The sequence below is a fragment of the Tympanuchus pallidicinctus genome, unplaced genomic scaffold (assembly GCF_026119805.1).
Source record: "Tympanuchus pallidicinctus isolate F22 unplaced genomic scaffold, pur_lepc_1.0 scaffold21, whole genome shotgun sequence".
In the NCBI taxonomy this organism is placed as follows: Eukaryota; Metazoa; Chordata; class Aves; order Galliformes; family Phasianidae; genus Tympanuchus; species Tympanuchus pallidicinctus.
In genome coordinates this window covers 11,567,094-11,584,272 of record NW_026294733.1, presented here as the reverse complement: position 1 = coordinate 11,584,272, position 17,179 = coordinate 11,567,094, and the positions used below count along the sequence as shown (strand labels likewise).

The 17,179-nt window shown below is 50.5% G+C and overlaps 1 protein-coding gene across 2 annotated transcripts; it reads right to left on the bottom strand.

The window, feature by feature from the left end:
• Nucleotides 1-3,270: 3,270 nt before the first annotated feature.
• On the bottom strand, nt 3,271-16,994 carry HDAC3 (histone deacetylase 3). Of its 2 annotated transcripts, XM_052684619.1 has the most exons (15): nt 16,858-16,994; nt 16,608-16,690; nt 11,878-12,020; nt 10,587-10,668; nt 9,419-9,475; nt 9,276-9,331; nt 7,001-7,134; nt 6,656-6,736; nt 6,491-6,564; nt 6,197-6,261; nt 5,801-5,890; nt 5,614-5,672; nt 5,205-5,284; nt 4,636-4,793; nt 3,271-4,467 (listed from the first exon to the last, which is right to left on the bottom strand). In XM_052684619.1, the coding sequence occupies exons 1-15, from the start codon at nt 16,910-16,912 to the stop codon at nt 4,398-4,400; spliced, it is 1,287 nt and encodes a 428-aa protein (XP_052540579.1). In that variant the 5' UTR covers nt 16,913-16,994; the 3' UTR covers nt 3,271-4,397. The 2 variants fall into 2 exon arrangements, with proteins under 2 accessions (XP_052540579.1, XP_052540580.1); XM_052684620.1 differs by lacking the exons at nt 16,608-16,690; nt 16,858-16,994 and adding an exon at nt 12,322-12,706.
• Between the last annotated feature and the right edge of the window lie 185 nt (nt 16,995-17,179).

Below are 17,179 nucleotides of genomic sequence, written 5' to 3'. Positions count from 1 at the left end.
CCTATGTCTGAGAGTGGTGTCCCGATGCTCCTTGAGTCCCATCCAACCTGCAGAGCCTGTTCCACACCTATTGTATATGGAAGGAAGTTCATCCACAACTTTTTAGCTTCTAACCTAATGCAGAAAATGACTGCATGCATCTGAATGCATTATTTGGAGCAGCCCCTGAGCGTGAAGCCCCCAGGCACCAACATAGCAGGCAGAGGATGTGCTGGGCCAGGGAGAGGCACCAATATGCCTCAGTAAGCAAACAGCTGGGCAACCAGTTGACAGAATGCTAGGAACCCCCTCTGCCAAGCTCTGCAGGTGCTGGCATTACCAGGGTGCCAAAAATCCACATCCAGGGCTGCAAACTTGCTCTGACAGTCTGAACTGGGGGCTGCAAACTCCATTCTGCTGAAGGAACGCAGAGCTTCCATTCAAACCAAGAGATCCGTGTGCCACCTGGCGTCCAACAGCAGCCCTGCACAGTGACCTGAATTGCTGAAACACGGATTTTCAAACGAGTTTAAAACTTAAATGATATCACCTTTAGGATGAGCTGCGCCCTGCCCTGCTGCAGAACGGCAACCCAAACAGTTCTGTGATCCTGTGACATCCCTGTGTCCTGCTGGAGGGTTGCAGCAGGTGGGGAACGTGTTTTTGGGATTGCAGGGCAGCACACATACAGTGCAGCACAGGGAGAGCATTCACAGCCATCCTGGTAACTGGGCTGGAAACTCATTGGTGACATTTCCAGGTCTGTTTCCAAAGGTGTGACAGTGTATGTAGGCCAGAGTGCTCTCATGTTCTCTGGAAGATGAGGTACGAGCTCCTGGCAGCAGCAGGACTCAAGGTGGCACCAGATGCTGCTCTGCCCTTACAATGCAGGTCAGAGGATCGTAGAACAACAGAATGTTTGGGTAGGAAGGGATCTTACAATCCCCCAGCCCCATTCCTGCTCTTAGCTGGATGCCCCCCACCAGCTCAGGCTGACCAGAGCCCCCCCATGGCCTTGGACATCTCTAAGGATGGAGCACCCACAGCTGTGGGCAGCAGTGCCACGGCCTCCCTGTCCTCTGAGCGAAGAGTTCTTCCTTAATACCTAATCTAAAATCTCCCCTCTTCTAATTTAAAGCCATTCCCCCTTTCCTGATTGCTATCAGATCACGTAGAAAGTCAGACTCTGGTGCAAGGAGCAGGATCTTGCACAGCAACTCCCTCTGTTTTGGAAAGCACCTGCCTCACCCCTTCCCTCCATCCGTGCCCAAATCCTGGTTTGCTGCATTTTGGGGCTGGGGGGGGTGTCACAATCCCCCTTGTTACTCTGCAGTGCCACCCTGAGCCCCAGTTGCTCAGGCTGCAGAGCAGCAGCAGTGCATTGCCTGCAGCTAACTCGCAACCATTAAGTCCAGCAGTGCTGGGAAGCTAACAGGGACCTGAACAGGCACAGACAGCAGTGGGACTGGTGCTGGGTGAGAGGTTTTTGTGCTCCTGGGTGTATGGCATACACCGAGCTCAGCACTCTGAGCTGCAGTGTTCCATACAGACCTGGCTACAGCCCAGAGCATAGGGCAGGGGACAGCAGAGGAAAAGAGCTCTCAGAAACACAGGCAAGGGTCACTGGTCTGGAAAGATTCAGATCCTCCTTCTTATAGCCCCCCAAAGTCCAGAATAACAGAGCCACCTGGAAAAGCCAAAACAAGAGAAGTGGGGATAGAACGGATGGCACTGGGATAGAATGGAGCTTCCTCCTCACCTTCCCTTTCCAAAGAGCATTAAGGAAGGGATGGTTGTGCTCAGCACCTCTCCCTATTTACACCCCCCTCGTGCCAGTGAGCATCACTCAGCACTGACAGCACTCATGGTATTTCCTTAGCACAGGTGGGATTTGGTAGGGCTGGGTTTTGGGCTGGAAGAGGGGATTTTGTTGTTCCTGCTCCAAAAACCAGAAACCAAGTGGGAAAGCCATGCTCCAGCCCATGCTGGGCTGCAGAGGGCAGGAACAGATTCTATCCATAGTGGGTGCTGTGTGTCACAAAGGCTCCCAAGGGATGAGGGAGTAAGAAGCAGGATGCATCATTAGCTTTCGTGCACTGTTAGGAACATCTGTGCTAGTTTGCTTAATTCTCCCATGATCTTCGGCTCTTTTGATTAATTGATAATCTGAAGAACTATTTTTGGTTGTTATTTCTAACTTCACATGAGGACATTTCAGCGCTCAGGGAGCGGCAAGTGTTACACACACAAGCAGAGCTCAGCCTCACACGCTGTTTCTTGATGAGGCGGAACAGCCACAAGAGTTGCACCCGGGGTGGCAAAAAGGGAGAGCAATGGAGAGGCTGGGATGTGATGGGGAGCAGGAATGTCATTGCCTGGGGCAGGACAGGGTGAGGGTTGGGCAGGAGGAAGGGATTGAACAGGGAGACTCACCTGAGATCCTGGGTATGCAGTGGCAAGCAGGTATCCAGCAGAGGTGGCAACCTGTGAGCCTGCAGCTCGCAAAGACAAACAGTGGCCACCAACTGTGTTGCATCTGCAGTAACCAGCAGCCAAAATCACATTCTGTGAAGATGATATTTCTGTGCAGAAGTGTTTGACAGGAGTGGAGATGAGGTGACAGCCGGCTCCAGTGTCTCGACCAGGCTGTGGGAGCAGGCCAGCATCACCTATGCGAGGACATCGGCGCCTCTCAACGTCCTGGAGCCTCTGATGAAGTCAACATGAGCTGCAGCACCAAACTGCAGCCAGAGCCTCATGGGTGGCAGAAAGGCAGAGGTCCCAGGCAGGCAGGCAGCTCCCAGTGAGCCCCAGCTTCCAGCACTGCCTGCCTCTCAAGGCCTGGCCCAGCAGAGGCCAAAAGCCCCCACCTGGCCTCCAGCTGCTATGAATGGAGTTGTTTGCCAACTCCATCCCCATGGATGTGAGGACAAACCTTTTTTGCAGGTCACACTGGTGCCAGGCAGAAAGATTTGTGAGCCCCTGCCCAGCCCAGCACTGGGGAGAGGGAGTAAAAATGAGATGGCAGCAGAATCAGAAATGGAGAGCGACTGACACGTGCCTGAGGAACACAGGAAGAGCAGCCCCTCATGGAGCGTGCAATGTGAAGAACCTACAGTTAAAACAAGGTTTTTACATGCACTCTGCAACAACCTGGTCAGCTCTCCCTGTTCCAGAGGTATAAGCAGGAACAGCCACAAGCCCAGAACCCAGGGCTCCCCTCACTGTGCTCTGTACACTTCAAGGAGGACAGGAGTCAAAGAAGGCACGAGCATTAAACAGACAAACAGATCGGGTAAGAAAAATACTGCCTCTTCATTTAATGTTTAAAGACATCAGTAAACAAACAGAACAGTACAGTAAGAGGCTGAGCCCCTCCCCTGTCCCCAAACAGCACCCTCCAAACCACAAGAGGACCAGGTGACGGTGCAGGAGAAGGAGCAGCAAAGTCTGGAATCTGGGAAACCTCTGCTGCTGTCAGGACAAGACAACAGGGCCTGCAGGAGGCAGCCTCCCCTCACCCAGGAGCAGCGACATCTCTGGGGCGCAGCCAGGAGGTGGTTTTTGCTCCCAGTGAGCAGCCCAAGCCTCTTGCAAACACACCTATGGACTTGGAAAGCACAGCTGGAAGCTACATTAGAGCTGTGAGACACGCTGTGCACTCATCTTGGCCACCAAAATGCTGTTTCACAGTGATTTCAACCTTTCAAAAAACGAAAAGGGAGTTAGGTCCAACTTGGCCAAGTGTGGCATTACCCATTTGTGAGCACAAAGCTGAGCACAGGGGCAAAGAACAAGACTGCACTGCATACATTCTTTCACCCTGCTCCAACCGTGCTCCTGATCCTTACCCCAGAACTGGCCTCGTCTCGTTGAATGCTTTTCTTTGAGCTGTGGAGCAGCAGATGGGTAGAAAGGATAGAAGGAAGCAAGCCTTGGTGCAGGCTTCAAGAGGACAACTGAGTGGGTACCTGAGCAGAGGGCTGGGGACAGCAGGACGTGGCAGGTGTGCTGCTGATGAGGCAGAGGCTCTAGGCACAGACACTTCAGCTCCCACCTTTCTGGCTGAAACCTGCAGGGGAGCTGAAGAAGCTGAGTGAGTGGGGCTCAGAAGGCAGCTGCGTGGCTGCCAGCCAGTCCACGGCACGGGTCTGAGAGCTGCTTGAATTTCCATTTCCCAGATTGGTGACAGGTGGAACCGTGATGCGTGGTGGAAAGCAAGGAACGTGTTTCACTGCTCTCTGCGTTTCAGGGAGCAGAAGTCTGCAGTGGTGCTGTTTTCTGCTGCCACTGCATGCAGTCGAATACGAAGGGAGGGCTCACTGGCTCCCATGCAGCCAATTAACTGCACCAGTGTCCAACATGGGAACTCCCCCATGGTCCAGAGTCCCAGATCTCCAGAGAGTCCATCAGATTCCTCAGATCTCAACGTCGCTCTCTTTGTCATTATCGTGGTCACCATCATAAAACTCGTTGGCAGCTTCAGGCCTGGGGGGGAAAAAAAGACACTATCAGAGACAAACACCTACAAGATCAGAAGATGCCCTGCACTCACACAGCCCATGGATTGTTTTATGAGGAGACCACGTATTACAGAGAGAGGATCCTGCAGGGACAGAAAGGAAAGCTCATCTCACCAGAGCATTAGAGCTGTACCTGCTGTAGTTTTCCTCAGAGCCTCTCTCCTCTGGATCAGGTTCGTCTGTGCGATCGTAGCTCAGCAAGTCAGAAGGGACGTCGTGGATCTGCACGCTGGGAGCATGGTTCAACATCTTCAGATTCTCAAATATTGTCTGCCTGATCTGATCCAAGTACTGTTCAGAAAGAAACAACAGAGAGGGATCATCACCAAGAGATCTGATGCTTTGCTCAGAGCCACGATGGTCAGCACTACTGCCTGCCTGCATCGCCTGTGTGCTGCCTGTGAGAAATGCCTTCGTGCAGAAAGCCATTTAGCAGAGCAGAAGAGATGGGAAAGTTAATTCAATCCCTGAGGCTCCGGCTCTCAGAGAACAGTAAGACAATCCAGCAAAGTTTGCAAATATTAAAGACCCTTTGAGACTTTCTGATGTCCCAGAGAAAAGCCTGCGTTCACTCTATCAGCTTTCTGCCACCACAGTAATTCCTTGCCTGGGCTCCATCTGGTTTTGCAGGACAGGGCATCAACCACGGGGTTTTCAGAGCTTCACACCTGGACACTGCTGTAAGGCATGCAAGGCACTCACCTGCCTGGAGTTCTGATTTTCAATCCTCGTGCTGACATCAGGATGAAGAGTGAAATCTGGAGCGAAGTATTCAAAGTACTCTGTGAGCAAGAGTTAAAGCACAAGGGCAAGGGAGCCAGTCAGCAGATGCACAGCTCTGCAGGGAAGCAGAGCTCACCCTCCCACCGTGCTAAAGGTAACCAAGAGAGTCAGCAGAAATAATGCTCAAGCCACTCAAGTGATCCAAATTAAAATGCTGAGCAGACACATCCTTACTGCATCAGGTAAGCCTACAAAGGGGAGATGGAAGGGGATCAGGACTAAGGTCAGGAAGTGTTTCTTTGGCCCTGGTCGACACAGAATTAAGCACTAAATGTTCAGCTGATACAAGTGCTCAACTAGCAAGGAAAAGAAGGGAACCTGAACTTACCACTATATGGGAGCTCTTCGCTAATTGCTTCATCTACAAGCAACGACGTTTCGTAAGTCCTGAAAAGAAAGGACAAAACAACACAGACTCAAATGAGCTCAGTGCAGACCAAGCTACAGGGTGCTCGTGGGGGACAAAGCCCAGAGCAGATGCCTCATCAGATACACAGCAAACCCATAAGACTCACCAGCACCGTGCCACGTTGCGGACTGTGTAGCCGCCTCCTCCCAGCACCAGCAAGGGGATGTTGAAACTCTTGACGTACTCCACGCACTCCCTAGAAACCCCAAAGAACCAGCATCAACGCTGCTACCTGCAGCACACGTCCACGTGCCTGAAATCTCACTGTGTGCTCATCCACCACCACGGCTGGTGTGACAAACACGGGGCTCAGGGCTCCTCCTGAACCACGTGCTGCTCTGCGAACTGCTGCTTTTCCACAGAGTCCCATTCTGAGAGCCTCTGTCACACAACAGCTTAAAAAACAAGTGAAGCTGGTGCAGCTGGAAGGCTGAAAGCTCAAGTCTCACAACACAGGACCGTCTGCAGTTGTTCTGCTGCGTCCCAGCCCTGCTGTGCTTACCCATGTCCTCTTATACTGAGGTTAAAGCAGCCCAAACGGTCACAACCCAGAGAATCCGCACCGCACTGGGGAAGAGAAAAAGAACAATTGAGTTTTGGCTACACAGCCATTGATTTCCAGACACACACTGGCATCCCTACCCCTCTGCCAGCTTTATTCAGCAAAGGGGACTTCACCTAGCAGTTCAGATGGGTCACACCAACCCTGAAATCCCAGCAAGGCATTTGAGAAATGGCCCTTCAAGCTACAGCCTCTGACAAGAACGTACATGTGCACCAAGGCCTGTTTCCTTACCTGCAATACGATGCAGGTGGGCTGATAGTAATCTACCACCTGGTTAATGACTGGTTGGAAGAGGTGTTTGTAACCTTTGGGGAGAAAAACAAGTTTGTCATGGCTCTGGAGAACAGGACCAGTGAACATTTGGGCAAGGGAGAAGGGCAAGGGCCACCTGCTTACTTTGGTCATCGATACCATCTCGTAGAGGCACGTTGAGACAGTAATAACGGCCACTCTCTGCACCAACTTCATACATGTCCCCTGGCCAAGGAAAGACAGAAGAGCCACAACAGCCCTAAGACTTCACAGGACCCAGAAGGCCAGATCTGGTCTGTTAACCCAGCTACAACCTGTTTACTACCAAGAATTACAGCTCTGTTCCTCTCTAGCTGCTTCTCCATCTCCTTTCTTCCATCATTTCCTCCTGTCGTTCTAAACTAATCATTTTAGACCCCTGAACTCCAGCAGCACTTTTGAAGGGCTCTGAAACAAGGCCAAGTTCACGTTGCCAAGGAAGCTACATACCTGTACCAGGAAAAAAATAGTTCCCATATTTATGAAACGACACAGTCATCACACGGTCTGTCAAGTAGAAAGCTTCCTGCACACCATCTCCATGATGGATATCAATGTCAATGTACAGAACACGAGGGTGGTACCTACCAGAGACAGGAGAAAAAGCAGCATTATTGGTTGCTATACACTAAATGGCCCCACATATGCCTCAGTGCAATGAAAATGCCCACCCACCAGAAGATTTCATCTATCTCATAACAAACAGCTTCTGATATGCCACATTTATACACAGCTTCAACTTCAGCACCCACCCCACTAAAGCATTTTCTTCTGCTGAGCCCGGAAAGAGATCATAGAACAAAAAGTTTTCAGGCAGGGCCAGAAATACTTTTGAAACCACAGAAAAAGAAACTGATTTTAACCACAAGAGTTACAGAGCTGCCTGTTGTGTTTCCCCTCCTCCCCCCTCAGACAACCTGAGTTAGTTAGGCTTTAAGAACTCCAAGAATTTTTAAATGTATCTGGAAATAAATGGTAAGCTAGCCAAGGAATGCTCACTGCCTCCTCATGCCAGAGCACTGGCAGCACTGTGTGCAAGCTGGCCACTACCAAAGCCACCAGGCTGGGCTGCAGGGCCTGCCCTGCTCCCACTGCTGTGGAAATCAGGGCAGAGTGCTGTCAGCCCCTCAGGACAAGCAGCATCCTCGAGGCTACATTGTGAGGATGGTGAGAGGCTGATTAATGACAACAGGGGTGGGGGAAGCACTGAGCACAGCGTGAGTCAGAATGCACGTTCAGGTATCAGGAAAAGAAGGGTAACTGGACTCCCTTTGGCACAGCCACTCCAACAGGTATTTCAGGCACAACATTTACCAGCCTGCTGGTAGAGGAGGAGGAATAGGAGATCACTGGAAGTAAACACTGTGTAATGGTCAAAGCTGCCGTGCAGGTGACAGCACTGCTACTGTTAAGTGCTGGAGATGTGGCGCTGAGCCTGCTGTCAGCTCAAGGACTGCATGCCCAGCTGCAGAGAACTCCCACAACGTTTCTAAAGGAAATCCTGCATCTGGTCAGTCCCCACCGAGCAGGGGATCTGGCACGCATGCCAGAACTCTAGCAGGAAGGACCTGAAAAAACAAGCTAACACAAGAAGCAGAGAGGAGGAACGTGTGGCTCACACCATCTGCCTGCTGGAAGCAGAGCCTTAAGCGTGCCTGCAGTGACCCTAATGGTGCTGGTTGATGGCATTGAGCCACGCTGATCAGCAGAACAGCACCTCGACTCAGCCTCCCAGAGACACAACCAGGCATAAAACTGCCCTGCTGTTTTAATCCTGTAGGCAAACGTCAGCAAAGAAAAGAAGGGGCCGTGCAGACACAGCCTTTGTGTAAAGGGAGGCAAGGACTTTTTCCAAAGCATGGAACAAAAGAATAAGGACACAATATCGTCTCCCACGAGGAGTAATTGAAACCTCTAGCAAACAGGACTCACGTGAGACAAGAAAACAGGTGGGCACAGATGCAACAGTAAAGACCTGAGGTCCCAAACTCAACATAGGGAAGGCTGATAGAGAGGAAGGAGGTATAAAGAAACCCCAGGATGTCCCACAAGTCTGACTTTGCAAGCAAGTGAGCCTGCCATCAGTCATATAACTGTTTTCTGGTCAACCAACCAGAATCCTCAAATCTTTTCTTTTTGGTTTAATCCTGCAACATCTTGCTTATCACTAAATACTGATTGCAGGGCACCTGAGAGTACAAAAAAAATACAGCACTGACTAATCCAAGAAACGTCAGGTATTTCTCTCTTCCTTCCATTCTGATTTTACTTTTTGTTTTCTGAAGAAAAACAATAAACTCTTTTCTATTCAAAGCAAGCATCCTTTAATTGTTTGTTTTACCCAAGTCCTGCTCTTAATCCAGTCAAGCAAATCAAGGAAGATGCAAGCCATTCAACTCTCCAGTGAGCCACATGCTGCATTTACCTACAAAAGGCTCACTGAGGCAGCGAGCCAGGAGACCCTGAAATGGCTATTTCACAGATGGATGAGGAGAAACAGAACTGAACCTCTCCACCTCGCTTAGGCAGCAGGGTAACAAAGCTGGAGTTAGACATCCCAATTCTTCAGACTCCTGGCGTGTAAAGAAGAGCTCAGGCCAAGCCACTGAGCCCTTCTCGGACTCCAGAAAGGAACTGCCACCACAGAGATGAGGGAGAGAGATTCAGCACAGAGAGGGAAGCCACACACCAGCCATGCAGCAGAGCACTTGCCCCACGTCCTTACTTGAGCAGCTCCAGGATGCCAATCACTATGTCGTTGACGTAACAGAACCCAGAAGCCTGCCACGCAGAGAAGAGCAGACAGTGTATAAATAATCAACAGAGAACAACAGGTGCAAAAAGAAAGATGCAGGTACACCTCGTTACCTCAAACTTCTTGGCATGATGTAGGCCCCCTGCCCAGTTTATTGCAATATCACAGATCTGGAAGGAAAGATAAGTAAGTTTAACGTGACGATACGGTTACAACAACCTTGCATCTGTTTTGTCAGAAGGGACTTTGGCCAGCCCAGCACTGTGGCCCACAAACACCTCTCTGCCCATTGCTTCACCCACAGGGGCCTTTCCAAAGCTCTGTCCTGCTCATCAGCCCAAGCAGCAGATTAGCTGTGTGCTTTACTTCCCCCTTGAGATTTAGAAAAGACCAGCTACTCCATCCAGCACCAGGCAGAACACTTGGCACGTGTAGCTTTTTCCTGTGTTTGCCTGTTATGCTCATTAGACCTTTCCCAAAAGCATTCTCTCTCTGAAAGATCCACACCTCTGAAGCTTTGTTATCCTCCCTCTTCTTCAGACATACCGAGTGGCCCCATTTAATGCATTTCCATAGCAGAGACCTAGCAGCATTCTGGAGATCTCTCAGCAGGTGAGTTCCTACAGGCTTATCATTCTACAGTGCTGATAGCACTTCTGGCTTTACTATGTGCACTATAAGCAAGCTGTGACTCTGTCTGGATTGAACAGCTAAATAATTGCTTCTGAAGGCATACGAGGAGCAGCTGAAGGAGCTGGGGCAGTTCAGCTTGGAGAAGAGGATGTTTGGGACAGGCTTCATCACCCTACACAGCTATCTGAAAAGAGGATGCAGCAAGGAGATAGCAGTCTCTTTTCTCAGGTGACAAACGATAGGATGTGAGGTAACAGCCTCAAGTTGCACTAGGGGAGGTTTAGATTGGTATCAAGAAGAGTTTGTTCACAGAAAGGGTGGTCAGCTATGGGAGCAGGTTGCCCAGGGAGGTGGTGGTTTCCATCCCTAGAGGCACTGAAAAGACTTCTGGATGTGGTGCTTAGGGATGCAGATCAGTGGCAGACTTGTGTTGTTGTCTCACAAGTCTTTTCCAACTTACATTGTCTATAATTTTGTCACTGTAATGACGTAGGAATAGTCTTAACCTTCACATTCTTACAGTGGGAAGAATTTACACTGCCACAAAGCAGAGGATGCCACATTATTATACTAAGCACATTCATATCCTTGAACTGATAGCCAGTTGTCTTCTACCAGCGTTTCAGAGATAAGCCCAAGCTCAGTTACCTTGTTGTTCAGCTGCGTTGCTCCCTGCAGGGAGGCCCCAGTGTAACGAGAGCAAAACTCAAAGAGCCCTGGAAACACCGGGCTGAGAAAGAGAGAAAGAAAAAAAGAAGTCATGATTCAAACAAAGAACATCTTCTCATTTCTCTACACCACTCCTGAGCAAAGCCAGTCCTGAAAGCTCTCCTCTGCCCACATCACACGACAGCATCTGTCCTGCAGCCCTGCTGATGTGTGTCCAGAGCTGGGATGTGACTCAGGGGAAGGAGGACAGGTCTGCCCCATGCCATCTCCCTGTATCAGCACTGGGAAGATCCTTCCCACTCCACTGCCCAGCACACAGCACAGGATGCAATATACTGCAACTGGATGTGAGTGCAGCTCTTGGGGCAGAGCTGAGGCAGGATCAAACCCACCGTGCAGAGCCAATACAGGCACCAGGATCTCTAGGAGAGTAAAGGAACAGAGGATGTGGTGTGATGCTTGTGACTTAGTGGCACACAGACATCCCAAGTGTCATCCATGCACAAATAATAACTTACAGACTTTCGTTTTCCTCCTGTATTCTGATAAGTGGTTTCTGATCAGAGTAATGTTACAGAACAGCCTTCTGATTTCCAGCCTAAATAGTAAAAACCTGGCTATGACCCCAATACCTCATTGGGATAACAGTGTTCTCTATCTAGGGGTGCTAGGACTTATCGATTTCCCTTCCAAAGAATACAGAAGAACAACTTTATTCTCTGACAGCCCTTACTTTCCTCAGACAAGGCATGCTGTGTCCTTCCTCAGTCACACAGGGCCCTTCCACACACTCCTGTCAAGGTTTGTCTCTCATAAATGTGAAAGACTGGAATTGAATATTCTTAACAAGCTCTCATGTGAAGACAGAAGCATTAAACTCTCCTTGGTTCCACCTGAAAATCAGGCTCTCAGAGCTACCCTGCACTTAACACGCACTTATTAAGGTAGCCAAAATGATAGGCAACTATTTAAAAAAATAGAATAGTATTTTGAAGAAGAACTGGAGGTTCTTCAAGAACAAGGAGGTACAGCCTCTAATGCAATGAGCTTATGATGTAAATACAGATCTAAAAAGGAGGATGATAAGATCTGAAGAGAAGGGGAAGGAATCGAGGCGGTTCCAATATTCTGCTATGCTCAGGAGGGGCACGCACCTCATTCTGCTTCAAAAGTAAGAACCAGTAAACACTGCACAGTCCTCCAGACACAAGCAGTGCACATCAGAGCAGCCTTTCTGCCTCCACGTCCACAGGAGGCGCAGGGCACTCACCAGTCATCACCCACGTTGAAGGCATTGAGGCTCTTGGTGAAGCCCTGCATGTTGTTGGGACTCACTCTCTGTAGGAAGTCTATGTAGTCCTCGGAGTGGAACCTGCACATGTCATGCTGCGACGCCTGGTACGGCTTGAAAACCTTCAAGAGAAAGACAAGGTCACATCCTGTGTTTGCTTTGACTGTAAGAAACCTCAGGCTGACAAAGGAGCTGCACAAGGTGTATCTAGAAGTGGTCCTGATGTTCACATGCATTGACATGCAATGAATTGCTCCACAAAGCCTGCTGCCCAACTGACTCCTATCTTCTAGCCATCTCCTGCCCTTCGTAAGAACTGCAGCTTCTCCCATATGCTCTCTGATCCCTTCCTTCCACCACTACCCCCCTACCCCTTGTTTGGACAGACAGCAAGCCAGCAAAAAGTGACAGCTGAATCCAAACCTCAGCTCTGTCCTCATGGGAGCACTGCTGCCTCACCAGTCACAACACCTTGATGTCGAGGAGGTTTCCATCCCTCCATCAGAGCTGTTTACAGGGCTGGTGAGTTCAGAAGTTAATTTGGAGAAGGCTCTTAGGCAGATGGAACGTTTGCATAAGCTTTGTTTCCTTTGGAAAGTCAGCTAAAAACAGTCATGGGGCTGGATGGATTTGAACTGAAGTTCTCATGACAACACACATTTGCCAGTTTGGCACTTAACACGCATACCTCAATAAACAGGAAGTTAAAAATCAACTCCACGTACCCAAAAAGGGGAAACCAAAGCTACACTGAAACCAGTAAGAGAGAATCTTTCGTGTTTCAGAACTTGTCTTAATTAAAGCACACGCTTTATAAAATAATTGGAAGATTAAAAAACAAAACACATAGGAAGCGTGAGCTCATCTCCAGAGGGAGAATGTGCTGAGGCAGCTCCCACAACATGCCTTCCCTGGGCCAGGCAGGACCTCTGATATGTAAAATAGAGGTAAAATACAGTCTAACAAACGTGGTATCTCCTTCACTGTGCTGCTCAGTGCTTTCCCTGTCAATGTGTGGGGCTCTGCTGCTTGGGATAGCTAGAGCCAAGAGAGTGGGACTGGCAGGCAGGGGTGAAAGTGGGGCTGGACCCAACAAGGTCTATCAGGAAGCCTGATGAGTGAGTAACTGAAGACCACAATGTCACAGAAAAGAAGCGACACTCAAGAGATGTTCTTGGACAAAGACACAGAGGGGACCTGGAGCAGAAAGTAGAGATGGAAAAACAACAACAAAACCAAAAGCTTCCAGACCTACTCACAGCTGGGAAAAGGGGAAAGCTGACTCCTTCCCCCTCCTCTTGCCCTTCACCCGCTGCAGCCACAGCCCCAGGCACCTCCCTGAGCACGCCTGGCACTCAGTCTCTTGCTCAGCCAGCTCAGCACAAAACTCTCCTGCTTTTGCTGAGTGACCGAGTTCCATTGGTTCCCACGGGATCCAGCAGCTTCCAGATGCAGCACAGGAAAGGCAGCAGGAAGACGCAGCAGAAAAACAGAGAACACGAGCAGCCAGATAATTCTCCCCCTTTTGTGCAATGCTGAGCCTTAAAGATTTGTCCACCACAGCCACAAATAAGCTGGAAAAGACGTCAGGAAGTAAACCTGACTTCAGCTACCTTGACAAAATAGCAACCTCTTGTTTGGAGGTGGTGAGGAAGGCAGATAATGATGCAACCACAGCACAAAGTTAACAGGGCCTTTTGTAGTCACAGTCGGCCAATAATCCCCTGCTTTTATGTGCTCAGAGCTCTGCCAGTCAAGATGAAGTTTCCTCTGCAGTTTCAGCTTCTTGAGGAAAGTGTAAACCTCACCTCCCCCCTCAAAAACCACCACCAGTTTCAGGGCTGAAAACAGTGAAATGCTCAGCCCTGCCTACTGCCTCACACAGGCACAGGTTTAACATTTGGTGTCTGGTCTGAATGTGCTTTTTGCTCTTTCTGTAGGAGAATTCCCAACTCAAGAGAAACTACTCCATACGTTTGCAGTCAAAAATCTGAATGCTAAACTCTGTGAAGATTCAGTGCTCTCTGAGATTCCCCAGCCAGAGCTTCCCCAGGAGCTCAGCAGGAATGGGGCAACTTCTTCCTGCTGTCTCAACAGTTTTAACTGCCTGTATGCAGGCAAGACAGGAGAAAGTAATACGATAAAAGGGTGCAGATGCACCTGAGCAGAGAAGAAAAAGGCAAAGCAGGCAGAGAAAAAAGCCTCAGAGGCTGGGAAGAGAAAAAAGAGCAGGCTCTGCTGGGGCAGGAGATGGGGACAAGAGAATGAAAGGAAAGGAAAGGCATGCATGGCAGGGTGGGTGCAAGGACCATGAGCTCCACTGGGAAGAGAGAGCTGATAGCAAAGGGGTCAGAACAGCTCCTACAGCCTGCATCCCATCACCATGCCAAGCAGGGATTGGCTTCCCAGTGACTGGCCAAAGCAGCCAGCATGCACCAGTGTGAGGGCAGACCCTGCAGAGGGCTCAACTCTCAGCACCTGCTGATAACCACACCTGCAAAAGCTCCTACAGTAGCAGCTGAAAAATCTAAAGGATGCGATGTTCCTGAGCACCAAGCTGCAGGAGCAATGCTGAATGCACAAGGGAGCTTTTTAAATACTTCAGCATACTGAATTAATTTCAGATACTGCATCAAGGAGCAGTTTCACCCGTCCATTTTAGCATCTCTTTTTAAAAAATTGATGCTGTGCGTTCATTTTGGGACAGCTCATTTTCTATTTCTTCCCACTCAATCCCCAGGTCTCTCACCACAAAGTGCTCTGGCAGTGGAACAGCTTGAACTTGAGCCCAAGCCAAATGCCAGGCACTCACAGAGCACTAAGAGATAACGTCAAAGTCTTGTGGCATGTTTAAAGCAGCTGTGAGCAAGCAGTTTTCCTGCTTGCATTAACTTGTCTGCTCACATTTTGCTACCATGCCTGCAAGAGTATTGCACCTTGTCTTGCCTTCTCAAACACTGCAAACACCATGTGCCAGCATCAACGTTACTGCTCTCCCGTGCTCACAAAAAGCACAACTCTGCTTTTAAGCATCACCTGACTCCTGAGTGCTTGAACAAATGCCCTTTGAGGACAGGCTTTCTCTGCTATCACAACCAAATACCCAGCAGATCCTTGAAAGTGCAGTAAATGCTGGGGAAGAGGAAGACTGGGGAGCTGTCAGCAGTGTGGAGGTGCCTGGCCTGGCTGGAGTGACTGCTGTTTGCACAAAGCTGTCAGAGGAATGTGCCCTTGCATCAGCATAACCTCCTGGTCACTGAGTTCAGACACCAGTTACAGGGAAGTTGCTGGTTTGGAGTTTCACAGGGAGAATGGCCTGACTGCAAAGTGGCAAAGGAATACAGATGGCATGCGTGAGCACATAGAGGAAGAGACAGCAGCAGCATCCCTGCACCTTCAAGCAATGGTTTACCCCTTCTGTTCTATGTGTGATGATGCCTGTGACAGAAATGCTCTTCCTTTTAAAGAGGTAACACCCACAAGAGGAAACCCTGTTACGTACATGGACACAAGCAAGTACACATGCATACAGGCACAAACACACAGCCAGAAAGGCGTGCAGCTGCAGCAGCCTCCTGGGGAGCAGCTTTTCCCCAGGGCACGTGAAGCAGATGACGGGTTCTGGGGACAGCAAGGAGCAGCCAGACCTGGGCTGTGAATCAAACACTGTGACCTGGAACTGCGCCACTTGGCACAGGAATCTAATCCCTCAGCAGGCAAAACAGTTCAGATACGATCCCTCAGAACTGAGGTGCCAAGAAGCTAGCCAAGAACAAAGGAAGCAGCCCCAGTGCAGTGGGGCAGCATCTCAGTGCAGCAGCCATCTCAGAAGCATCAAGCAGCCACACGCTTCTCAGCACCCCTGCCTTGCTCTCATACTGTGAGACATCACACCCTGTACTGCAGAGCTTTCTTTGCTCTCTTCTAGAGGAAAAGACAGCAAAGCGAGCAGGGATTCACAGGAAAGGGGCTGAGCTCAGTGCCCCTTATGCCAAGTGAAACAACGTATTTCACCACATGGGTACCACACATTTGTGGTGAGATTCCATTCCTCTCATACTTGAAACATAAGAAAACATCAGCTTCCTTTTTGATCATCACTAAACGATGACTATGTTTTAACAGGATTACACAGTTCAGCATTCAGGAAAAAAAAAAACCATCTTTCCCAATAGTAACACCAGTAACTACGTTGAGTGAATTGGCTGGGGAGCAAGGATGTCAAAGACACGTATAAAGTGTGAGATAGGATGAACGAACTCCATTCAGGCACTGAGACGGACCCGTCAGCCTCCAGAGGGCTTCTTTTTATCAGTGTATGATAACACACAGCCCACACTGACTGCTGGGTTCTGCCAAAGGCAGCTCCAGGCACAGAGGTTTCACATCCACTGTCACTCCTCCAGCACCAGCTCAGCACTAACAGCCAGCGGTGCTGCCATGGCCTCAGAGCTCAGGTGGGCGCTGGGGGCTCAGCAGACCCTAAGGATGCCACAGCCACACCTGCGAGCAGTGCTACCTGCTGAGCCCAGTATGGAGCCGAAGGCCACGAGAAAGGCCAAATGAACTTTCTAACGAGAACTCAGCAACGCAGCCCAAGCCTGCGTATTGACAGCTGGGAACCGGAGTCAGCAGCTCAGCTCCGCGTGTGGAGGCCCCACAGCCCTACAGCCCGCCCACCCACCCTCCCCCCGGGGAGCGATGCTCACGATCATCTTCTTGTAGAGGCCGTAGTGCAGCACCAGGCTGTGGGTGAGCGCCAGACGGTGCGGCTTCATGGGGTGCCCGGCTCCTGAAAGGAAGGAAACCACAGGCGGTCAGGGGCGGCACGGAGCAGGATTAGGCCCGAGCGCAGCACAGGCTGTTCCCGCGGACCGGTACCGCTCTGCAGCCCGGACCCCGAGACGGGAGCGGGGCCAAATCAGCCCGATCCCCCCCGGCCCGACCCCAGCCCCGCACCGTAGTGGAAATTGCCGACGTCCGGGTCGTAGAAATAGGCCACGGTCTTCGCCATGGCGAACAGGCCGCCACCGCCGCCCCGCGCCCCTTCTACGTCATCACTTCGCGACCGCACCGCCCGTCGGCGCTTGGCTGCGCGTTAGATCTCGCGAGAAGTGGCCGGTAAGGGGAGAGACTTGAGCGAGATGGAGGCGGAGCTTGAGCGAAATGGGGGCGGGGCGTTGTTAAAGCACCGCCCACTTCGCAGACAGCGTGCCTGCAGCTGCGCTCGCGTTAACCGTTGCGATGCTTGGAGCAGAACTGCCAGCAGTGTCACAAGGGA